General features: G+C 43.8%; 1 protein-coding gene across 4 annotated transcripts in view; it reads left to right on the plus strand.

Annotated features, from left to right (window-relative positions):
- RASGEF1A (RasGEF domain family member 1A) overlaps positions 1–24,077 on the plus strand; it is a 743,923-nt gene extending 719,846 nt beyond the window's left edge. For all 4 annotated transcript variants that reach the window (XM_073685995.1, XM_073685998.1, XM_073685997.1 and 1 more), the window contains 11 exons: positions 4,233–4,361; positions 7,981–8,118; positions 9,307–9,528; positions 9,648–9,722; positions 9,944–10,036; positions 11,610–11,712; positions 13,285–13,364; positions 14,643–14,834; positions 15,461–15,584; positions 19,539–19,611; positions 22,481–24,077. In XM_073685995.1, coding sequence (XP_073542096.1) covers positions 4,233–4,361; positions 7,981–8,118; positions 9,307–9,528; positions 9,648–9,722; positions 9,944–10,036; positions 11,610–11,712; positions 13,285–13,364; positions 14,643–14,834; positions 15,461–15,584; positions 19,539–19,611; positions 22,481–22,505 — 1,254 coding nt within the window. In that variant the 3' untranslated portion in view covers positions 22,506–24,077. The remainder of the gene's footprint in view (positions 1–4,232; positions 4,362–7,980; positions 8,119–9,306; positions 9,529–9,647; positions 9,723–9,943; positions 10,037–11,609; positions 11,713–13,284; positions 13,365–14,642; positions 14,835–15,460; positions 15,585–19,538; positions 19,612–22,480) is intronic.
- Positions 24,078–26,122: the final 2,045 nt, after the last annotated feature.

Consider the following 26,122-nt stretch of genomic DNA (forward strand, 5'->3'; position numbering starts at 1 on the left):
CCCTTCTCTGGGGGTCCGGTGTGTTAGAGGCCATTAGGCAGCGGCCATTTATGACATGCCATTGCCTGGCACTTCTACCTCATCCTGGTGCCCCGCAGTGTCCTGGACATGTGCAGTATATTTGATAACGTCCTCCTGTTGCCTGAAGCGCCTCAGTGTGTGACATCTTTGCTTTTGTAACCCTTTAAATGACTTCATTGTCTACCGGCCCCTGTTTAGCCCTTGTTTTCTGCTGGTGTCAGAACAGAATGTGCGGCCTCTGAACCCGGCTACAAATATCCCGCGGATGTGAAAGGTCAGAGAAGCTTTTCTCTAGGACACAATCAAATTCCTGCCCACATGCAGCAATAACCCCGCACCGAATTGTCCAATGTCTCCCCTTAAGATCGCATGATTGATTGCGTTGCTAGGAATGCTATAACTGCAGTAAAGACTGATCACACAGTCAGGAAGGAGTAAAGGAGCTTGGTGACTGCCTGTATAGGGAATGTGACGGCATTAGTAAGTCTATTATTACTATTATACTAATGAAGGAATCCATCCCGGTACAGTACAAGCACAGCTAAATTCTGGGAAGCACTGTGCGTTTGTAAGCTGTCTCTTTCTTGAAGCGCAGACCAGCCCTTAGCAGTGAGAAAACCCACTCCAGTCACAGGGGAGAGACCGCCGCCAGGGTTTGCTGCGCTGACTGTGGGAAAAAAGCATTTTAAAGCAAACAAACTGGAAGCAAACACACAGTGCGGTGTGGAGCCAAGACAAATTCAGACAGAAGCGGGGCCCACAGGAGTGGGATTTCATGCTGTCCCACACATTTATGGGAGCCGGTCCCTGAGGGCACGTTACAGGTGTAATGCAAACACTAGCAGTTTTCTCTCCCACAATCCTTCCCTCTACCCTTTATCAAAAGTCAGAAGCTGGATGGCATGATTGGCAAGTCACCACACCGCTCCAGGCTACTGACGCAAGCGAAAGGACCATTACTTTCCCGAAAAGTCTGTTCAGCAAAACGCAGAAGTTTATATAACTCAGTTTTATTTTAGAAAGCTGGAGACAACATATAGGCTCACTGGTTCTACCTGGCCCGTTATCCCATTTCTCTAGGATTCTGCATGGTGCCATTATTTCCAGGGTGGTGAAGCCAGAAAAACAAGGTTCTGACTCCATCGAGTCAGAGAAGGTCCAAGTATTGAGGTCGCATTTTAACTTAATTGAGCCTTAAAGAGAACACCATAGCTCCAGCACAGCAGTGCATAGCTCCAGCACAGCAGTGCACGTCTCCAGCTCAGCAGTGCACGTCTCCAGCTCAGCAGTGCACGTCTCCAGCTCAGCAGTGCACGTCTCCAGCTCAGCAGTGCACGTCTCCATCGAGTCAGAGAAGGTCCAATTATTGAGGTCGCATTTTAACTTAATTGAGCCTTAAAGAGAACGCCATAGCTCCAGCACAGCAGTGCATAGCTCCAGCACAACAGTGCACATCTCCAGCACAGCAGTGCACATCTCCAGCACAGCAGTGCACATCTCCAGCACAGCAGTGCACATCTCCACCAGCACAGCAGTGCACGTCTCCACCAGCACAGCAGTGCACGTCTCCACCAGCACAGCAGTGCACGTTTCCACCAGCACAGCAGTGCACGTCTCCACCAGCACAGCAGTTCACGTCTCCACCAGCACAGCAGTGCACGTCTCCACCAGCACAGCAGTGCACGTCTCCACCAGCACAGCAGTGCACGTCTCCACCAGCACAGCAGTGCACGTCTCCACCAGCACAGCAGTGCACATCTCCACCAGCACAGCAGTGCACATCTCCACCAGCACAGCAGTGCACATCTCCACCAGCACAGCAGTGCACATCTCCCGGACAGCAGTGCATAGCTCCCGGACAGCAGTGCATAGCTCCAGCACAGCAGTGCATAGCTCCAGCACAGCAGTGCATAGCTCCAGCACAGCAGTGCATAGCTCCAGCACTGTTCTAGGATTTAAGAATTTTTAAAGGTTCCCCTGTTTTGATTGGCTGGAACATCAAATTGTTTTATATACAGTGGATGAACCTGTATTAATAAAATACAAATTACGTTCTTTGCATCAATTTTGCCAAATCTTTTTTTACATTATTTGTGGAGTGGAATCCTATTTGTGCACCCACAATTACAGGAGTGCCGCGCAGCCTTTTTTTTGTCTCAAACAGAACGCGTCACTAACCCCGGGCAGTATGGATCAGAGCCAGGTTGCATGATTGCAGCCAGATATGTTTTTCTATTAAACATAGATGCAAAAGCCTACAGAAGGACTATACACAGGGATATGGCTAATCTGGTGCTGCCCCCGTCCGGCTTCTTACGCCACCTCTCTAGTTGATTTACACCATGTGTATACATAGGGAGAGACCTGTCAATCACTTGGAGCAGAGCAGTGAGAAGACGGGGGTAGCCTGATTAGTCCTGTTTCTGGGGTAGCCTGATTAGTCCTGTTTCTGGCGTAGCCTGATTAGTCCTGTTTCTGGGGTAGCCTGATTAGTCCTGTTTCTGGGGTAGCCTGATTAGTCCTGTTTCTGGGGTAGCCTGATTAGTCCTGTTTCTGGGGTAGCCTGGTTAGTCCTGTTTCTGGGGTAGCCTGATTAGTCCTGTTTCTGGCGTAGCCTGATTAGTCCTGTTTCTGGGGTAGCCTGGTTAGTCCTGTTTCTGGGGTAGCCTGGTTAGTCCTGTTTCTGGGGTAGCCTGATTAGTCCTGTTTCTGGGGTAGCCTGATTAGTCCTGTTTCTGGGGTAGCCTGATTAGTCCTGTTTCTGGGGTAGCCTGGTTAGTCCTGTTTCTGGGGTAGCCTGGTTAGTCCTGTTTCTGGGGTAGCCTGGTTAGTCTTGTTTCTGGGGTAGCCTGATTAGTCCTGTTTCTGGGGTAGCCTGATTAGTCCTGTTTCTGGGGTAGCCTGATTAGTCCTGTTTCTGGGGTAGCCTGGTTAGTCCTGTTTCTGGGGTAGCCTGATTAGTCCTGTTTCTGGGGTAGCCTGGTTAGTCCTGTTTCTGGGGTAGCCTGGTTAGTCCTGTTTCTGGGGTAGCCTGGTTAGTCCTGTTTCTGGGGTAGCCTGATTAGTCCTGTTTCTGGGGTAGCCTGGTTAGTCCTGTTTCTGGGGTAGCCTGGTTAGTCCTGTTTCTGGGGTAGCCTGATTAGTCCTGTTTCTGGGGTAGCCTGGTTAGTCCTGTTTCTGGGGTAGCCTGGTTAGTCCTGTTTCTGGGGTAGCCTGGTTAGTCCTGTTTCTGGGGTAGCCTGATTAGTCCTGTTTCTGGGGTAGCCTGATTAGTCCTGTTTCTGGGGTAGCCTGGTTAGTCCTGTTTCTGGGGTAGCCTGGTTAGTCCTGTTTCTGGGGTAGCCTGGTTAGTCTTGTTTCTGGGGTAGCCTGATTAGTCCTGTTTCTGGGGTAGCCTGATTAGTCCTGTTTCTGGGGTAGCCTGATTAGTCCTGTTTCTGGGGTAGCCTGGTTAGTCCTGTTTCTGGGGTAGCCTGATTAGTCCTGTTTCTGGGGTAGCCTGGTTAGTCCTGTTTCTGGGGTAGCCTGGTTAGTCCTGTTTCTGGGGTAGCCTGGTTAGTCCTGTTTCTGGGGTAGCCTGATTAGTCCTGTTTCTGGGGTAGCCTGGTTAGTCCTGTTTCTGGGGTAGCCTGGTTAGTCCTGTTTCTGGGGTAGCCTGATTAGTCCTGTTTCTGGGGTAGCCTGGTTAGTCCTGTTTCTGGGGTAGCCTGGTTAGTCCTGTTTCTGGGGTAGCCTGGTTAGTCCTGTTTCTGGGGTAGCCTGATTAGTCCTGTTTCTGGGGTAGCCTGATTAGTCCTGTTTCTGGGGTAGCCTGGTTAGTCCTGTTTCTGGGGTAGCCTGGTTAGTCCTGTTTCTGGGGTAGCCTGGTTAGTCCTGTTTCTGGGGTAGCCTGATTAGTCCTGTTTCTGCCAATAGTCACTGGTCAATTCTGCCATCATGCTTCCAGGCTCTGTTGCCCATGGTTTGGGTGACAGGCTTCCTGTAATGTATATGGTCTGCTATATAAAGCACGTCTGCAGACATGGCTTTCCCAGGTTTGAGCGCTTTTGTTTCTAGTAAATTGGCCTATCCATCATTACAGGTAGTGCTGAGCCTTGTGGGCCACAAATCACAAACTAGTCTACAGATCCATGTAATTATATCCTATATCAGGATAATGACTATGAGCAGAACATGATCTTTATATTGAAACCTGTACTTCTTCCCCGCAGAGAACCTACATCTTCACCTTCCTGCTGAGTGCACGTGTGTTTATCCACCCCCATGAGATTCTAGCAAAAGTGGGACAGATCTGCATCAAACAGAAGCAACAGCTGGAAGCTGGAGTGGAAGCTGACAAGGTGAGGACACTGGAGGAGGCACAGCGCAGGTCGGCACCATCCCAGGGGATCACTCGTCTTCATGGCCACTGGGTCACACAAAACTACAGCAGAGATTGTATCAGATTTTATGATCAGGTGCTAGAATGAACATATCACTGGTCATTATTCCTTAACTTGAAGAGACGTGTAGACCTGCAGCTGGCCATACATGATGTGTAGGTCACATACTGGCTGCATGGTGGCTGTGTGCAGGCAGACAATGCTGCCAGTACGGGGCCTTCACTCACAAATCAGCAAATCCTGGTTGTGTTTTTCCTCCCATTTTTACTGCATTTCCAAAACGCAGTTGGTAGCTGTAAAACAATGTGTTTTTCCATCAGGCATTTTTCTTCATTTATTTTGGGCTCTCCGGTCCCGTGATTTTTGTTTTCGTATATAGCATGTTGTAGAACATTTTCCTGTGACAGATCTTTTTTTATCTTGGTAATAAAATGCCTACATAAATGTCTGCTGCATTTTTGGTGGAAATCGTGTATTTTGGAGGCGCTGTCCAACCATTTATTTTGTCTTTTCAATGGCCCACCATGATTTAAAAAAAAAAAGAAAAGTATGCTCTGATAACTACCCTTCAGCATTCCTCTCCTAGATCGGCCGGGTTCCCGGCTGCTTCTGATTGACCTTTGTGTGAATCATCCTATTATATTCGTGTCCTGCATGGATAACATATATTGAGTAACCATCACTTGTATGTACCACTACAGTGCTGATACCAGTTCTCACCCAGCTTTCTATAGATCCTGAATCAGGGCCAGATATACCATTGGTGTGCAGATACACAGGGGCCCAAGAGGTGAGGGGGCCGCTAGCTCCCCCAAATCATGTAGAATTGTGCATTATGATGAGCTATTGGACTGTAAATGGTCCATGTATTGTTCTTGTGTCCCCTCCTGTCTTGAATGGAGTACAGATCTGCATTGTTACAGCGATACGTCCTCTGGCTGATCTCTCTTGAGGGTCAGTCTGCACTGTAATGCTGGCTCTTTATGAAGGAACCAGGCTGCGGAGGGTGCAGGAGAGCCATGGACAGTGGAAACTAAACCGCCTGCTGCTACCTTTACAAAGCAGACAATGTAATCGCCAAATCCTGTACTAGGATGCAGAGAAGCTGCTGTGCAGCAGACACTGTGCCCCCGGGGTTCATCTCAGCCACGTCATACTCTCTTAGCAACTGCTCGGCAGCAGCCCACTCCTGTTCTCACACTCGTTCTTGGCACCGTTCTACGCCGCTCATAAGGAGCAGTATAATGCCATTTCTCGGGGGTTTCCAGCCTGCAGAAGTGAAAGTTTATTGTGGATTTCCCTTACGCCCCTGTTATTATTTTGATGCTGTGCTATGTGTGACATAAAGATTGTAGGAGGGTTGAGGGGGAGTCCAATGGGAAGTTATATGCTTACGTAGTGTGACAAGTGTTGTTCCACAGGAAGCAACGCAAATATTCTACTTGTACAGCGGCAGCCTACACCACTTCCTCTACTCTGCCCTGTCACTATCTATAGAGCACACTGACGGCTTGTACACGAGTTCTCTGCTCATCCACATCAGTGTAAAGCAATGATCTCATTCATTCTACAGTCAGCGGGGACTGAGCATCACCATTAATGGCTGGCACAGCTTGCCTCCAATGCCTTACATCCCAACATTCAAAGATAACAATATATTATGCACCCCATATTATGGGGTGCATAATATACAACGACAATTTCCCCAATGTGGAGCTTAGTGTTTGCCACATGGTTTTTTTTTGCCTTCCTCTGGATCAACATGTTAGGCTGTGGGTTGAACTAGATGGACTTAGTCTTCCTTCAACCTTAAAAACTAAAAAAAACTATGTTACTTTATGCTAAGCCAGCCCTTTATATATACCCACAGAGAAATATTTCTTCTACTGTTCATATACCGTATGGCATCCAATTCATGGCCCCTACAGTGTCCACAACAACTAGTATGATGCCCCCATAGTAGGTTTCCCCACCCAGCGTATGATGCCCCCACAGTGCTCCACATACACTATGACGCCCCCATAGTAGGTTTCCCCACCCAGCGTATGTTGCCCCCACAGTGCTCCACATATACTATGACGCCCCCATAGTAGGTTTCCCCACCCAGCGTATGTTGCTCCCACAGTGATCTACATACACTATGACGCCCCCATAGTAGGTTTCCCCACCCAGCGTATGTTGCCCCCACAGTGCTCCACATATACTATGACGCCCCCATAGTAGGTTTCCCCACCCAGCGTATGTTGCTCCCACAGTGCTCCACATATACTATGACGCCCCCATAGTAGGTTTCCCCACCCAGTGTATGTTGCTCCCACAGTGATCCACATACACTATGACGCCCCCATAGTAGGTTTCCCCACCCAGCGTATGATGCCCCCACAGTGATCCACATACACTATGATTCCCCCATAGTAAGTTTCCCCACCCAGCGTATGATGCCCCCACAGTGCTCCACATACACTATGACGCCCCCATAGTATGTTTCCCCACCCAGCGTATGTTGCCCCCACAGTGCTCCACATATACTATCACGCCCCCATAGTAGGTTTCCCCACCCAGCGTATGTTGCCCCCACAGTGATCCACATACACTATGACGTCCCCATAGTAGGTTTCCCCACCCAGCGTATGTTGCCCCCACAGTGATCCACATACACTATGACGCCCCCATAGTAGGTTTCCCCACCCAGCGTATGTTGCCCCCACAGTGATCCACATACACTATGACGCCCCCATAGTAGGTTTCCCCACCCAGCGTATGATGCCCCCACAGTGCTCCACATACAATGTGATGCCTCCCTGTGTAGTAAAATACTAATGCAAATGAATGTGCCAAAATGAAATGGGAGAACACGTACGATAAAAACTGATCTGCGATTGAGCCCTTAACCAGTGTGAGTATACGTACAATGTCCACGTACATGTGAATCTGGCCAGATTTGATGTTGGTGGCTCCTTTTTTCCATGCACACAATTAAAAGGGTCAAATGGATATCTATAGGTTAATATTTACTGACTCCCAGCATCTTTTCTGACATGAACATGCTCCAATTTGCAGGGATTTTTTTTTGAAAATTTAGAATAGTTCTGACAAATTTGAAACTGTCGACAACTATGCAAGTGATTCACTTTTAGGGTGTTTTATGCCACTCAAGGACCTGGCCGGACCTTATTATTGTGTCAGGACCCAGACTCATCAGACATTCCACCTGTGGGTCAGTCCAAACCACCATATTGCCTATACTTCACACATACAGACACTGATCTGACGTTCAGGCAGTAAACAATGCATATCTTCAGTGGTCCTCTACACTGTATATTCTATCTATGGGCAGCACCGTGGCTTTTCAGCGCTGGGGTCCTGGGTTCAAGTCCTACCAAAGGACAATATCTGCAAGGAGTTTGTATGTTCTCCCCGTGTTTGCGTGGGTTTCCTCCTACACTACATAGACTACTGATAGGGGATCTATATTGTGAGCCCCGATGGGGACAGTGATGATGATGTCTGTAGTGCGCTGCGGAATATGATGGCGACATGTAAGTAAAATAAATAAATGTGATTTATCTTAATACAGGCAAAACTGAAGTCTTTTGCTGCTAAAATCATCCAGTTGCTGAGGGAATGGACTGAGACATTTCCTTTCGACTTCCAGGATGAAAGGGCCAGGAAGGAGCTAAAGGAGATTGCACAACGGATCACACAATGTGATGAGGTGATAAGACGAGGGATATTTTTGGATGTTCTCTCTCTCTTGAATAACAGTGACTTTCTCATTTCATTACATGGTTTGTTATAACAATTACTGAGAGGGTTAATCCACTTGATTGTTTTTTAACTGTGATAATCTAAAACCAAAAAGATGGTATCGGCGGGAGAGCTGTGCTATCAGTGGGAGAACTGGAAGCCCTGCACCACTTCAGATGAAGAAAGACAGATAATTTCACGCAATTAGTCTCCATTTCATTTATCATCCACTCTTCCTGCTGCCTGCGTAAGCCAAGCAACAAGAAAGCGGCTTTTGTTCCCAGTGTTAGAGCTCGTACAGGCCGAGCGCTGTCTCTGGACATCATCATTGTACCATCTGCCCCTTCTAGTGCTCCAGCCGCGAAGCATAATGCACCCGGCTACTCATCAACAATGCAATCATTTGTATTCACAGACTCATTTTTGTCAATTCACAAAACAATATGCTTGCTGGGCATTTCTACAGTTAGCTATGACCTTGCTATGTAAAACTGTATTCATAAAACATATAGACAACCTGTGGTTCCTGATGTGTTTGAGCAGTAAGTTGTCTGAACACTTATTCAGCCGACTGCTATTAATCCAATGCCCCACACATATTCGCATCAAGTGTGCCTGTGTATCAAATGGGGAGAGGGAAATAGACCATTGGTAGACACCTAATTCCTCCTCCCCTAAGATCATCGATTAGGGATTACTTGAAGTCAAAGATGAGACTTCCTACACATTAAAATAGTCAAATGGTCTTGGGTTTTTCCAACTTTGATCTCATTTGCATGGGAGCCTTTAATGATGACAAAAGAAGAGAATAAAATTCTGAAATAACTAGATGCTCACTAGCGACCCCATGATTACTTTCTGGACAATCGGTTTGTCTACATATACCTCATAATGGAGTTTGTGGTTACAACGCCCAGCTACCATCTGACACTTCTAATGCCCGTGTTCTATGTATGGCACCAGAGCCCTGGGGCACCTCAGTTGACTGTTACCTCTGCACTGCCTGTGTTACTTCTTTGGTTACAACATCTCATTATGATGATAAACTTTAGCCCACATCTATGAGACGCAGTATTCCGGTATATGTTTATAAGCATTTAGTCCATAGTTTGTATCACTCAATGATTTGACATATTGTTCTTCATGTCCTGTGTAGGAGAATGGTACAATCAAGAAGAGCATCAGTCAGATGACCCAGAATGTGCTGTTAGCTCTTTCCACACGGGGCCAGTATCAGGAAATTCGCGAAAAGATCCGACAGCCAGTCATGGACAAAGGGACAATTCTCAAAGCCAAGCCCCAGTCTGCACAAAAAGATATTTTGAGTGTGTGCGGAGACCCACTAGTCTTGGCCCAACAGCTGACGACAATCGAACTAGTGAGTATCGTTGCTGGATAGGTCAGCCCATAGCTATGCTATGCAACTAAACCCTTAGAAGAATAAAAATAGAAATGAAGATTGACATCTTGATACTTATGGCTTTTGTTCTGTAACAGGAACGACTAGGAAACATTTACCCTGAAGATCTAATGCAGATAATCAGTCACATGGACTCTCTGGATAACCATAAGGTATGTTACTGATAGTTATCCCAGACTACCTATACTAGTGCTAATCTCATACACCAAGCATTGCACGCAGTACTCTGTATTTCTGATATATCTGACAGCATCCAGTGGACTCCGGCTTCTAACTTATTCTAAATATGAAGCTGCATTATCAGAAATTCCATAAAACATTCCCCATGTATCCTTCCTCCTAACAATATTCTGTATTTTCTATTCTTCCTCAGTGCCGAAGTGATGTCGCCAAGACCTATAACCTAGAGGCCTATGACAACTGGTTCAACTGCCTCAGTATGCTGGTGGCCACAGAGATATGCAAGGTGGGTTCTGTAAGGAATGTCCGTTTGACATGGTACCATACAACTTAGTTCTGTTCTGTGTGAGTTTTGCTGCCTTCTTTTTGGTAACATAATCAATACACAATCACAGAACTTTGTAGGGTCCTTCTGGTGGAGTGGGCTAGCCTATGGAAAGAGTAAACTGGAGATGTAATCACAAATGAAAAGGTTTCCTACAATGAATATATGGAACTAACAAGCAAACATACACATTTAGTGATCAGGACAAGATCTCCCAAGTTGCCAGTTTTAGCTGTGATTACACCTAGCACCCTACTAAAGGTGGTCCTCCAAACTCTGTTCTCAGGGGCATAGGCCATTGCCAGAGGTGTCCAGTCACAGCCTACTCTCCTCTCCCCATTGAGAGCATACGGACAAATGGCACCAAGCTCATGATATTGCGATTATTGAGCAGGATGATGTGATAATGTCCAATAACTAAATCCACCAAGGAAGTCATGTTCTGAAAGACCAAGTGGTGGGATCTTGAGGATAATATGATGACTGCCTTTTACATAGGACAATAATTTTTCACATAACTGGAGGCATAACTATCAAGGAATAATTCACCACTTCTACATTTATATTACTGCATGAAAAAAGATTCTTCTGTTTTGACCTTTTGCTTTAGTTACAAGTTTCCTGTTTCATGCTATTACTACAGGTCCTCGAGTCTTGTGGTGTGACAAAGATCTGCGCACTTTAACTTCCTTTTCAATTATACATGCTATTTTCTTAGAAAACCTAGGAGCCAGGCACAGTTTTTATTAAAACGTAACCAATGTTTTGTGCATCTGTATGTCGCTTATCCTCGATACACATCAACCAAACCTATAGTGAATCCTGCATGCAGTCTGAAAAACCACATATATGGATTAATAGAAGGATCTAAATGATGTAACAGAACATGGGTAACAATGCCACATTGGGAGCAGATCCTGTAAATGATCATCTGCTCCTAGATGTTCTGTATTTGCCTTTAGTTACATCTCCAGCACATAGGCGATTCATAGACAGACGTCTCTCTCCACTGCACAATGAGTCATTTATCAGGACCATATTATTTCTACTTGTTACCGCCAGAATCATTTTAACAAGTCATTTGGACAGGAATGACGTCACGTTCTTCTTGACCTCCACCCAACTCCCAGGCTTACTTTTCTCTATAGTACTGATGACTGAAGCTGTAAAATAATAGGATTGTAATTCCTACATTTTGAGATGACTATTTTTACTGTTAAGTGGAAGGCCACATTTCCTGCTATGGGCAGGTGTATAGCTATGGGGTCTGGATTGGTCCAAAGGTGCCACTGACACCAGTATCAGATTTTGCATCGGGGCCCTATAACGTGAAGTTACTCCGCTCACCTCAGTCATCAAACCTGACTCCATACTCTGTTACATGCATATGAAGGCACAGAAGGTTTCATGGTAGAGTTAGGTTATTAATACATTTATAACCTGATAGAGATTATATAAGTTTATTTAAATATAGTATATATTTAGTATATTCATATTTTCACTGAAAATCGTTGATATATTGTATCTCTCACAGGTTGTAAAAAAGAAGCAGAGAACAAGAGTGATGGAGTTCTTCATAGACGTTGCCCGGGAGTGTTTCAATATCGGCAATTTCAACTCTATGATGGCCATAATTTGTAAGTTTGTATTAAGATGTTTTTCAAATAGGCAATGGCCATATAGTTACTATAGGGGCTCACCCAGAGACAGGCCCAATTCTCATGTTGAATCGTCACTGCTACCATGCAGTGTCAAGTGACCAGTCATGAATCACACCATGTGGAACAAATGGGACAAGGTGCCAGGTCTTCCTATACCATGTATAATAACTGGATTAGAAGTCTAAGGCCTCGATTCATTAAGACTACCGATGTTCACGCTGGTCTTGATGAAAAAGGCGTGCTAGAGTCAGACACTTCTGATTCATTAAGAGGCATCAAGGACTGGAGTAAGGTTTCTGGCGTAAGAATGAATTATGACAAGCCGTGGCATCACACCCACCACGTGCTCCCGTCCGCCGATTTTGCCTTAATTTTGTCAGAGCTGGGCAAAACGTACCCCCATTCATCAAAGCTTTTACACCAAAACTCTTGCGTGAAAATACCCAAAGTCCCAAAATGTTTGTGCAACTCCAAGTTGTGCAAAAGTTTTGCAACGTTTCAATGCTTTTTACACCAGAATTGTGACTTAAAAGCTTAGATGAATCGGGGCCTACGTATTTAGTTCATTAGATACTTTATTATCCTTAAAGGGGTGGTCCAAAGTCAAATTAAATTTAATTCTAAATCCCAATTTATTTTGTGCTGTAATTTTAAGCTATTTTCTAATATACTTGTATTAAAAATTCCCTATACTTCCCTACCTACACTATCTAACTGCTATTCTATTTTTTTCCTTTTTCCTGTGTGATGACTATTCGTTTGAGAATCCCAGTGCATGCTGGTACTTAAATGAAGCGTCATCAGAGCAGGGGGCAGAGGCTTTGATCACTGTCACAGCCCCTGCCCCATCCCTGAAACAAAGCATCATCAGTGATGCTCATTTCAGGGGCTGTGCTCGTCCCTGCTGTGTCCCTACCTGCGAGCTGTGCACTACTCGATCTGCACAGTGACAGTGTCCGCTCTGTTATCGGCTCAGATCAGTAATGGCAATGGAGCGGTGTCAGAATACCCGGGAGGCAGGAGACTAGCGCGATCTCGCTAGTGACAACACTGGTGTCCTGCATGCCGAATATTCTGACACCACTCTATTGCCGGCTGATTATTACTGATCAGAGTGGGCACTGTCACTGTGCAGGTCACACTGTACACAGCTCGCAGGGAGGGACACAGTAGGGACTAGCCGAGCCCCTGAAATTAGCGTCACTGATGATGCTTCATTTCAGGGAGGGGGCAGGGGCTGTCACGGTGACCACAGAATCCGCCCCCAGTTCTGATGACGCGTTTTGAGTATCGATACTCAAACAAAGCATCACCACACAGGAAATAGGAAAAAATAGAATAGCCGTTAGATAGTGTAGGTAGGGAAGGATAGGGAATTTTTAATATGAGTATACTAGAAAATAGCTTAGATTACGGCACTAAATAGATCGGGATTTAGAATGAAATGGAGTTTGACTTCGGACCACCCCTTTAATTCTCCATTCACAGGTTATTGCATTTCTTCTTGCATGATGTTATAATGTAAATGAATTGTGTGATGTTTTGCAGCTGGGATGAACCTCAGTCCTGTGGCAAGGCTCAAGAAAACATGGTCAAAAGTCAAAACGGCTAAGTTTGATGTGTTGGAGGTTAGTAAAGAATTCTTTTCTAATAAGTGTATTGTATTACAGTCTTAATCCAGGAAGCGTATTGTGACTTCATCCTGTAGATTACTTGGCAATGGGACCAGTTTACAATGTATCCTCAGAGTTTACCTCCAATCAAAAACGATATTGTTTCACCAGTAAACCTGTTCCATCATCAGTTTAAAGAATATGGAGTCCTGCTGGAGAATATTTTTTATTACGTTAATGCATCAAAAATTTTGGGCTAAAAAATAAGTTTTTCAATTGTGTTTCATTAAACATTTTACAATGTTCTGTGGTGTATTGTCTATTGTTGGCTGCAGAATGAGTTAAGTAAAAATCTATGAATCTGTCAGTGAGACTATTTTTGACTGGGGAGTTTATAAGTCTTATCTTCCTTTTTCTAAGCTTCTCTCAGCTGATTGATGACAACATGATTGTTGAACTGAACTTTGTGGCCATAAATCAGGCTGAGAGGAGCTCAGAAGAAGAAAGATAAGAGATATAAACTCATGAGCTCACTGACAGATTCTCAGTTAACTCATTCTGTAGCCCATGCCAGTGCAACATACAGTCTATATGAGGTTCATCAATTTCACAAAAATAGTTTTAGCCACAAATACATGCATGTAAGTAAGAAAAAATGTTCTGAAGGTGTTGATTCTCTTTGAGCCAACTTTTTTATTTATCCTTCTCGGTGTCTGGAGGTTTTGTGATTGAATCTGAATTTTACAGCAATGTGTTGCACATTCTGGGGCCTGAAGACTGATTTATAACCCCTGTAATTAAAGAAAAGTGAAAATATAGGGAATGCTGGGAAATGTAGTTGAACGGTGACACCAGGGCAGAAGGAAGTAGCTAGCTGCTTGTCCCATTAGGGTTCAATAGTAAATAGTATAACTGGCTTTTGGAGACATAAGTGCATTTTTTTTCCCATTCATTTTTAATTCTGAGCCAGGAACATACTTTTAGCATAAAAGTAAGACGAATGAAATATGAGAGAGTATATAAAAGTGAGAGTTTCTATCCACCTGCACTATGTGCAGCTGTAAAAATCTGACCGTTCTTCATTACCAGCCCTAAGAGATGGTGATGAGCCTTCACTTATTCTTCATTGAGGTCTGTTGTCTGCCCTCTACAGTCATTCAGTCTATTTTGCTGCTACTGTAAAGCGCTGCATTTTTTTCATGCAAAAATGCACGGACAACATGCAGCAACAAGCCATAAGATTCATTGTTAAACATTTAGTTTTACTGAAGTGTTTTTGTTTGTTGCTTGCAGCATCATATGGATCCATCCAGCAATTTCTGCAATTACCGCACCGCACTTCAAGGGGCAACACAAAGGTCCCAGAGCGCCAACAGCAGCCGGGAGAAGATCGTCATCCCAGTGTTCAACCTGTTTATCAAAGACATCTTCTTCCTCCACAAGATCCACTCCAACCGTTTACCAAATGGACACATTAACTTTAAGGTAAGCCCAGGGGCTAGTGGCCATAATGCTCACATTGCTGCCTGACGGAAGCTAACAAATGAATGGGGAGGAATTGGCAATAGCACCGCCGTAGTATGATCGGCATGGGCTCACGCTACTAGATTTTACATAGCAAGAATCTCAAAAATGTAACATGGTTATTTGACCATAGGACTACAGAATTGGACATTTATTAAGTTCTGTATTTTTTTGCACTAGCGTAATTCTTACACTGTTACAAGGCATCAGACACTATAAAGAAACACTTCTATTTGATACCAGGCAGAATATATTATGTGAAACACGAATCATTCGCACCTCTGAGTAATGACAATTACAGGCTATGAGATCTTACTAGGGCTCTTACTCCCTCTGCAGGTGGATTACTAAAATGCAGCCCCTTGTATGAACAGCTACAGGAGCTCTGGGGGAAACATTTAGGTTTTCAATAAAAAAATAAAGGAGCTAGACTATTCCAGCTCTTAATTAATTAAAAAATGAACTTTCAAAGAGCAGTGCTTCTGGCACATAACCTCAAGGTCTGTTTTCTGGGAATTGTTAACTAGATGAGTGCTGCTGTATATTTCTGTTATTCTTACAGTTTTTATGTATTTTTGTTTATACAGAAGTTTTCGGAAATTTCCAGACAAATTCATGATTTCCTGACCTGGAAACAGGTAGAATGTCCATTTGAAAAGGATAAGAAGATTCAAGCCTACCTTCTAACATCTCCAATTTACACAGAAGAAGGTAAGCCTGCATAAAGGACATATTAGGTATAAGCGTGAATACAGGACATATTAGGTATAAGCATGCATACAGAACATATTAGGTATAAGCGTGCATACAGGACATATTAGGTATAAGCGTGCATAAAGGACATATTAGGTATAAGCGTGAATACAGGACATATTAGGTATAAGCATGCATACAGAACATATTAGGTATAAGCGTGCATACAGGACATATTAGGTATAAGCATGCATACAGAACATATTAGGTATAAGCGTGCATACAGGACATATTAGGTATAAGCGTGCATACAGGACATATTAGGTATAAGCGTGCATACAGGACATATTAGGTATAAGCGTGCATACAGGACATATTAGGTATAAGCATGCATACAGAACATATTAGGTATAAGCGTGCATACAGAACATATTAGGTATAAGCGTGCATACAGGACATATTAGGTATAAGCATGCATACAGAACATATTAGGTATAAGCGTGCATACAGGACATATTAGGTATAAGCGTGCATACAGGACATATTAGGTATAAGCGTGCATACAGAACATATTAGGTATAAGCGTGCATACAGGACATATTAGGTATAAGCGTGCATACAGGACATATTAGGTATAAGCGTGCATACAGAACATATTAGGTATAAGCGTGCATACAGGACATATTAGGTATAAGCATGCATACAGGACATATTAGGTATAAGCATGCATACAGGACATATTAGGTATAAGCGTGCATAAAGGACATATTAGGTATAAGCGTGAATACAGGACATATTAGGTATAAGCATGCATACAGAACATATTAGGTATAAGCGTGCATACAGGACATATTAGGTATAAGCATGCATACAGAACATATTAGGTATAAGCGTGCATACAGGACATATTAGGTATAAGCGTGCATACAGGACATATTAGGTATAAGCATGCATACAGAACATATTAGGTATAAGCGTGCATACAGGACATATTAGGTATAAGCGTGCATACAGTACATATTAGGTATAAGCGTGCATACAGAACATATTAGGTATAAGCGTGCATACAGAACATATTAGGTATAAGCGTGCATACAGGACATATTAGGTATAAGCATGCATACAGAACATATTAGGTATAAGCGTGCATACAGGACATATTAGGTATAAGCGTGCATACAGGACATATTAGGTATAAGCATGCATACAGAACATATTAGGTATAAGCGTGCATACAGGACATATTAGGTATAAGCGTGCATACAGTACATATTAGGTATAAGCGTGCATACAGAACATATTAGGTATAAGCGTGCATACAGGACATATTAGGTATAAGCATGCATACAGAACATATTAGGTATAAGCGTGCATACAGGACATATTAGGTATAAGCATGCATACAGGACATTTTAGGTATAAGCGTGCATACAGGACATATTAGGTATAAGCGTGCATACAGTACATATTAGATAAGCGTGAATACAGGACGTAATAGTTATAAGCATGCATACAGGTCGTAATGGGTATAAGCGTTCATGCAGGGCGTAATAGGTATAAGCATGCATGCAGGACGTAATAGGTATAAGCGTACATGCAGGACGTAATAGGTATAAGCGTGCATGCAGGACGTAATAGGTATAAGTATGCATACAGGACATAATAGGTATAAGCGTACATGCAGGACGTAATAGGTATAAGCGTACATGCAGGACGTAATAGGTATAAGTGTGCATACAGGACATAATAGGTATAAGCGTACATGCAGGGCATAATAGGTATAAGCGTACATGCAGGACGTAATAGGTATAAGCGTGCATGCAGGACGTAATAGGTATAAGTGTGCATACAGGACATAATAGGTATAAGCGTACATGCAGGGCATAATAGGTATAAGCGTACATGCAGGACGTAATAGGTATAAGCGTGCATGCAGGACGTAATAGGTATAAGTGTGCATACAGGACATAATAGGTATAAGCGTACATGCAGGGCATAATAGGTGTAAGCGTACATGCAGGACGTAATAGGTATAAGTGTGCATACAGGACATAATAGGTATAAGCGTACATGCAGGACGTAATAGGTATAAGCGTGCATGCAGGACGTAATAGGTATAAGTGTGCATACAGGACATAATAGGTATAAGCGTGCATGCAGGACGTAATAGGTATAAGCGTGCATGCAGGACGTAATAGGTATAAGTGTGCATACAGGACATAATAGTTATAAGCGTACATGCAGGACGTAATAGGTATAAGTGTGCATACAGGACATAATAGGTATAAGCGTACATGCAGGACGTAATAGGTATAAGCGTGCATGCAGGACGTAATAGGTATAAGTGTGCATACAGGACATAATAGGTATAAGCGTGCATACAGGACGTAATAGGTACAGTTGTGCTCAAAAGTTTACATACCCGGCAGAATTTTTCCTTTCTTGGCCTTGTTTCAGAGAATATGAATGATAACAAAAAAACTTTTTCTCCACTCATGGTTCCACTCAACGGATCTACGGGAAAAGGTAGTTGAACTGTATAACACAGGAAAGAGATACAAAAAGATATCCAAAGAATTGATAATGCCAGTCAGCAGCATTCAAACTGTGATTAACAAATGGAAAATCAGGTCAAACCACGGTCAGGTAGACCAACAAATATTTCGGCCACAACTGCCAGAAAAATTGTTCAGGATACAAAGAAAAACCCACAAATAACATCAGCTGAAATTCAGGACTCTCTGAAAACTAGCAGTGTGGCTGTTTCAAGATGCACAACAAGGGGGCTCTTGAAGAAAAATGGGCTGCATGATCGAGTCGCCAGAAGAAAGCCATTACTGCGCAAATGCTACAAAGTATCTCACCTACAATACGCCAAACAGCACAGAGACAAGCCTCAAAACTTCTGGAACAAAGTCATTTGGAGTGATGAGGCCAAAATTGAACTTTTTGGCCACATTCATAAATGTTACATTTGGAGAGAGGTCAACAAGGTCTATGATGAAAGGAACACCATTACTACAGTAAAGCATGGAGGTGGATCGCTGATGTTTTGGGGATGTGTGAGCTACAAAGGCACAGGAAACTTAGTAAAAGTTGAAGGAAAGATGAATGCAGCACGTTATCAGCAAATACTGGAGGCAAATTTGCACTCATCAGCCTGGAAACTGCGCATGGGACATACTTGGACGTTCCAACATGACAACGATCCAAAACACAAGGTCAAGTTGACCTGTCATTGGCTACAGCAGAACAAAGTGAAGGTTCTGGAGTGGCCATCTCAGTCTCCTGACCTCAATATCATTGAGCCACTCTGGGGAGATCTCAAGCGCGCAGTTCATGCTAGACAGCCCAGGAATTTACAGGAACTGGAGGCTTTTTGCCAAGAAGAATGGGCAGCTTTACCATCTGAGAAAATAAAGAACCTCATTCACAACTACCACAAAAGACTTCAAGCTGTCATTGATGTTAGAGGGGGCAATACACGGTATTAAGAACTGGGGTATGTGAACTTTTGATCAGGGTCCTTTAGATGGTTTTTGGTTGTCATTAAGATTTAAAAAGAGAAAACACAGTAGTTTGACAATAAATGGTTTCACCCAACCAATAACCATGGGGGGAGAAAACTTTTTTTTTGTTATCATTCATATTCTCTGAAACAAGGTCAAAAAAGGAAAAATTCTGCCGGGGTATGTAAACTTTTGAGCACAACTGTAAAAGCGTGCATATAGGGCGTAATAGGTATAACAATGCACACAGGTCATAAGCACGCATACAAGTATATTAGATATTTTTGTTGCATTTTTATTCATTTCTACATATAAAAATGCAACACAGGAGAATATTTAGAAACTGATCTTGTTGCTGTGCCAGTCCCGTCTGTGTCTCTAGACTTAAGTGCCCAATTTTAGCTATGTCTTTATGTGCATAAAAAGTACTCTATATTTACAGTATAGTGTTCTATCATTGCAGCTCTGTTTGTGGCTTCCTTTGAAAATGAGGGTCCAGATAATCACATGGAAAAGGACAGCTGGAAGACTCTCAGGTACAGTCATCATTTTCTGTCTATGATAAAATCTTTTTTTTACACTTAAAATCAATTAAAAGGAGTTTGTACTTGAGTAGACACAGGTAAGTATGAAAATATGTGTGTCCAAAAATTATCCTAGACGTATCCATTCCTTGTTATAAACCCATGTGGAAATATGCGTCGCATCTAAAGATTTCACAAAAAAACAGGTGTTCTGTCTCCATCTAGCGGCCAAATATGTAGCAAAATACAAAACCCCTGACACCCTTTCTGATGAAGGATTCCGCGAAACATGCGTTAAAGGGTTCACAGGTAGTAAATATGAACATGTCTTCTTGTCCTTTGAAATAAGTTTCCTTTGGATAACTTCTTTCTTCCTATCTAATGCTCCAGAGCTCCTATATTGCCTGATTATCTATGCATTTGCATTTTATACTTTGTATTTTATAGGCTTTTTCAACCCTGGGGCACTTTGGTCAGTGAGATCTCCTGTATGTAGATATTCTTGTATTTTCTTAGGTGGCTCTCACATGAATGAGGTTGTTTAATGTATCAGCACTTGCACTTTACAATATAGTTTTCATATAACTTGTCCCCCTTTGAGTACATAGTGAGTACTGCGATGATTTATATCAAGCTTAGGTCAAAACTCTTTTGTATTTTGATACATATACATATTTGGCCACTAGATGGAGACATAACGCCTGTTTTTTTGTGAAATATTTAGATGTGATGCATTTTCTCCACATGGGTTTATAACTAGGAATGGATAGGTCTATAAGAATTTTTGGACAGACAGAACATTTTCATACTTGCCTGTGTCTACTGCAGTACAAACTCCTTTTAATTGATTTCTAGTGTAAAAATTTTTTTTTGTATATACTTGTTTGTTTGTTTTTTCAATAAAAAATCATTTGTTTATGAATGGGAGTGTATTTGTTGGCTTTCTATGGTTATTTGCTCCTATATATTTAGGACCTTTTTATAAGTTATCATCACTACTTAACCACGAGCATCCACCTTTCCTCCGTATAGCAAATGTACATTATAAAAAAAATATACCGCCATGTCTACTGCTGATGATTTTCTGTTACCAGCTTCACAGTACTCTTTAGTTACTTGTTACATTGCTTTTATCAGATATGGTGGCATATTAGAAATACGGCTACAATAATGATACCAACAATAATATTCCTACAATGTGAGAGGTCACTTGGGTGTTACTCCTCCTTGGTGCGTGAGGTCACTTGGGTGTTACTCCTCCTTGGTTCGTGAGGTCACTTGGGTCTTACTCCTCCCTGCTCCGTGTGGTCACTTGGGTGTTACTCCTCCCTGCTCCGTGTGGTCACTTGGGTGTTACTCCTCCCTGCTCCGTGTGGTCACTTGGGTGTTACTCCTCCTTGCTCCGTGAGGTCACTTGGGTGTTACTCCTCCTTGCTCCGTGAGGTCACTTGGGTGTTATTCTTCCTTGCTCCGTGAGGTCACTTGGGTATTACTCCTCCTTGGTGCTTGAGGTCACTTGGGTGTTATTCATCCTTGCTCCGTGAGGTCACTTGGGTGTTACTCCTCCTTGGTGCATGAGGTCACTTGGGTGTTATTCTTCCTTGCTCCGTGAAGTCACTTGGGTGTTACTCCTCCCTGCTCCGTGAGGTCACTTGGGTGTTACTCCTCCTTGCTCCATGAGGTCACTTGGGTGTTACTCCTCCCTGCTCCGTGAGGTAACTTGGGTGTTACTCCTCCCTGCTCCGTGAGGTCACTTGGGTGCTACTCCTCCCTGCTCCGTGAGGTCACTTGGGTGTTACTCCTCCCTGCTCCGTGAGGTCACTTGGGTGTTACTCCTCCCTGCTCCGTGAGGTCACTTGGATGTTACTCCTCCCTGCTCCGTGAGGTCACTTGGGTGCTACTCCTCCCTGCTCTGTGAGGTCACTTGGGTATTACTCCTCCCTGCTCTGTGAGGTCACTTGGGTATTACTCCTCCCTGCTCCGTGAGGCCACTTGGGTATTACTCCTCCCTGCTCCTTGAGGTCACTTGGGTGTTACTCCTCCCTGCTCCGTGAGGTCACTTGGGTATTACTCCTCCCTGCTCCGTGAGGCCACTTGGGTGTTACTCCTCCTTGCTCCGTGAGGTCACTTGGGTGTTACTTGCTCCGTGAGGTCACTTGGGTGTTAGTCCTCCTTGCTCCGTGAGGTCACTTGGGCGTTACTCCTCCTTGCTCCGTGAGGTCACTTGGGCGTTACTCCTCCTTGCTCCGTGAGGTCACTTGGTTGTTACTCCTCCTTGCTCCGTGAGGTCACTTGGTTGTTACTCCTCCCTGCTCCGTGAGCTCCCTTGGTTGTTACTCCTCCCTGCTCCGTGAGCTCCCTTGGTTGTTACTCCTCCCTGCTCCATGAGGCCACTTGGGTGTTACTCCTCCTTGCTCCGTGAGGTCACTTGGGTGTTACTTGCTCCGTGAGGTCACTTGGGTGTTAGTCCTCCTTGCTCCGTGAGGTCACTTGGGCGTTACTCCTCCTTGCTCCGTGAGGTCACTTGGGCGTTACTCCTCCTTGCTCCGTGAGGTTACTTGGGCGTTACTCCTCCTTGCTCCGTGAGGTCACTTGGGCGTTACTCCTCCTTGCTCCGTGAGGTTACTTGGGCGTTACTCCTCCTTGCTCCGTGAGGTCACTTAGGCGTTACTCCTCCTTGCTCCGTGAGCTCCCTTGGGTGTTACTCCTCCTTGCTCCGTGAGGTCACTTGGTTGTTACTCCTCCTTGCTCTGTGAGGTCACTTGGTTGTTACTCCTCCTTGCTCCATGAGCTCCCTTGGGTGTTACTCCTCCTTGCTCCGTGAGCTCCCTTGGGTGTTACTTGTCAGTTAAGTCTATAATTTATTTTTGTCTCCAAACAGGTCAACGCTTCTGAACAGAGCCTGAGAGGAGATTCTTCGATCGCCTGAAGCACACAGGAATTTTGCTTTTTTATGTTTGTTATTTCTTGTATTGTGCAGAATGTTATGGTCAGGAAGACAGTCCTCGCTGGTTGGGGGTCTGCTGATTTTTTTGTACATAATCTTTTACAAGACTAAAAAATACTGGTATATAAATATAATTATATAAATATATATATTTCATGCTTTAAGCACTTATGAAAAATATAAATTAGAAAGGGATACGTGTTTTCTTATTTTTATTGTTTATTATAAAAAATAAAGAACCCTATGCTGCTGGAATGGCCACCAAAACCCAGAATTTATACATGCACTATATAAGCCTTTTTGACACAAGGGTTAACCCCATTATATGCTACTATTATTAATATAAAAAAGGGCAGGGCCCTGTTTTCTCAAATTAATGGGTGTTTATAAATCTGTGGGTTTTTAATGGGCACTGGGTGCCATTATATACTCCATCTGTCAGCGCCCCACCAACTACATCTCGCTAAAATGAGATGGTGATGACTCATGCCACATTCTAGCGCTACAGATTTTCTAAAAGGTTGACTGTTGTCTGACTCTTTGGTCTAAGAGCCAGTAAATTGTTATGGTAGAAGTCATGGAGGCCAATTGGTAGACAACAGCAACCACATACAGACACATTGAGAACCCATATATACTAAGCTAACGTTAGAAGCAATGAAGGTGCCTTTGAAGTGCTGCTTGCTAAAATATTTTCTACATGTTTTCTCTGCCTTGAAAAACTAGAATTAATATATGCATTTATAAATGTGTATATATAGTTAGCATATCCCTCATTGTCACACTCATAAGTCCAGAAAACTGAGATATGGGTTGTTATCACGATGAAGAGCTGCTGACTACCATGACTCTTATGCCTAGCAAAACAGTGGTGATGAAGGACCAAAGCAAGTCAATATTGCCCCATTTGTGGAATTCAACAGCGACCATCACATGATGCCCATCCACAAAGCCCTGTAGCTCATTATTCTGGACGTATAAAGAATGTGACGTTAGTATAGTGGAGTCTAGTATTGACTATATTCACAGCTATATTTCCAGGTGAAGAATTTTCCTATTCACAGTAATTCTCCTTATCCTTCCACACTACTGCCTAAACTCTACTGAAGTAATATCAAGTTGTGTGATCAAAATGCTGTATTAAGAGTCCTCCTGTGAAAACAAGTTATCAACTATGCACAGAATAGGTGATAACATTGACTAGTGGGGGTCCAAGTGCTGGGACCTTCCCCCAGTTGGCAGAATTTCTGTCCCCATTAGAATGGATCAGCAGTGCGCGTACCCAACCATTGCTCCATCCATTCCTTGAGGAGCTGCTGAGAGCGGCACTTGGCTTCTCCTGGAGCCCATAGACTGTATGGAGCAGCGGTTGAGCAGGCGCACTGCTGACATGCTGATCCCACCAATCAGTTATCAGTAGTGTTGAACGAGTATGTTCTGATAACCCTTTCGCCGAGTATGCTCGGGCCGAGCTCCGAGTATTTATAGCTGCTCGGTGATAAGGTTGAATCGCTCCCGTGTGCATGATTTGCAACTGTTTGACAGTTTTATTACATGTGAGGAATGTCTATTTCTTACACATTCCTCACATGTAATAAAGCTGTCAAACAGTTGCAAATCATGCACACGGGAGCGATTCAACCATATCACCGAGCAGCTGTAAATACTCGGAGCTCGGCCCGAGCATACTCGGAACAGAACATACTCGCTCAACACTAGTTATCAGCTATCCTGTGAATAGATAATAACTTGTCCAACATTGCATTGGGTTGCAAGTCAAAGAAAACATCAATGTTTTTTCGATCTTACTTTATCTTAAGTTAACTTTCTAAGTGTCCCTTCAATACCCCAGTCAAGTCATTAGGACCTAATCTGGCAAAACCCACTTAGTTTCAGTGCTCCCTGTTAGGGCTGAGACTTCTAGTCCATGACACATTTGCCATCATTGTGATTGAAGTATTAGTATCTGCCTTTAGCTGCTTTTCTAGAGCTAGTAAGTACCATATCTGACCATACAACGTCATCCATACCACACTGACCGCATGCAGTCACTCACCGGACTACGGAAAGGCTTTGAAGCTGCACATGAAGTCCATTTCATGCAAAGACGAAGGTTGGTTAAATAGAGTCCATCGCTAGGAGGCTTCTCTAATGCAGGATTGATGGTCTCTGGGTCTCGTCATAGCGGGATATTCAGCCTTGTAGTTCTCTTTAGGTCATTTTCTCAGTAATGGCGCTTTTTCTCATACACACCCTTTATTCTCAGTCCATATCTGTATTATTTGGTTATTTTCTTCCATTCCCACCAGCTTGTTCAATCAAATCTGTACTGTGAAGCGGGGTATTCTGTGTTTGACCTAATGTGCTTGCAGAGATAAATAAATACAGAATTGCTTCAAAGTGAATCTGGAGTCTTGGATTTTCATTTCTTCTCACTTCCACTAGTAATTCTGCTGATTAACCAATAGACATTCCTTAATACAGTCAATAAACTATGTATAAACTGTTTCTAAGCTTCCATATCTCAAAATGTCCAAATCAGCTGTTACACAGCGGTTGTGTCTGATGGCACAGACACTTCCAAAGAACCAATAAGCTGCCATGTGAAGGTGAGCTGCCATGTGAAGGTGAGGTGCCATGTGAAGGTAAGGTGCCATGTGAAGGTGAGGTGCCATGTGAAGGTGAGGTAAGGTGCCATGTGAAGGTGAGGTGCCATGTGAAGGTGAGGTAAGGTGCCATGTGAAGGTGAGCTGCCATGTGAAGGTGAGGTGCCATGTGAAGGTAAGGTGCCATGTGAAGGTGAGGTGCCATGTGAAGGTGAGGTGCCATGTGAAGGTGAGGTGCCATGTGGTAAGGTAAGGTGCCATGTGAAGGTAAGGTGCCATGTGAAGGTGAGCTGCCATGTGAAGGTGAGGTGCCATGTGAAGGTAAGGTGCCATGTGAAGGTGAGGTGCCATGTGAAGGTAAGGTGCCATGTGAAGGTAAGGTGCCATGTGAAGGTGAGCTGCCATGTGAAGGTGAGGTGCCATGTGGTAAGGTAAGGTGCCATGTGAAGGTAAGGTGCCATGTGAAGGTGAGCTGCCATGTGAAGGTGAGGTGCCATGTGAAGGTGAGGTGCCATGTGGTAAGGTAAGGTGCCATGTGAAGGTAAGGTGCCATGTGAAGGTGAGGTGCCATGTGAAGGTGAGGTGCCATGTGGTAAGGTAAGGTGCCATGTGAAGGTGAGGTGCCATGTGAAGGTAAGGTGCCATGTGAAGGTGAGGTGCCATGTGAAGGTAAGGTAAGGTGCCATGTGAAGGTGAGGTGCCATGTGAAGGTAAGGTGCCATGTGAAGGTGAGGTGCCATGTGAAGGTAAGGTGCCATGTGAAGGTGAGGTGCCATGTGAAGGTGAGGTGCCATGTGAAGGTAAGGTGCCATGTGAAGGTAAGGTGCCATGTGAAGGTGAGGTGCCATGTGAAGGTAAGGTGCCATGTGAAGGTGAGCTGCCATGTGAAGGTAAGGTGCCATGTGAAGGTAAGGTGCCATGTGAAGGTGAGGTGCCATGTGGTAAGGTAAGGTGCCATGTGAAGGTGAGC

The sequence above is a fragment of the Phyllobates terribilis genome, unplaced genomic scaffold, assembly GCF_046119375.1.
Source record: "Phyllobates terribilis strain yellow unplaced genomic scaffold, ASM4611937v1 Scaffold_5__5_contigs__length_657084704, whole genome shotgun sequence".
Classification (NCBI taxonomy): Eukaryota; Metazoa; Chordata; class Amphibia; order Anura; family Dendrobatidae; genus Phyllobates; species Phyllobates terribilis.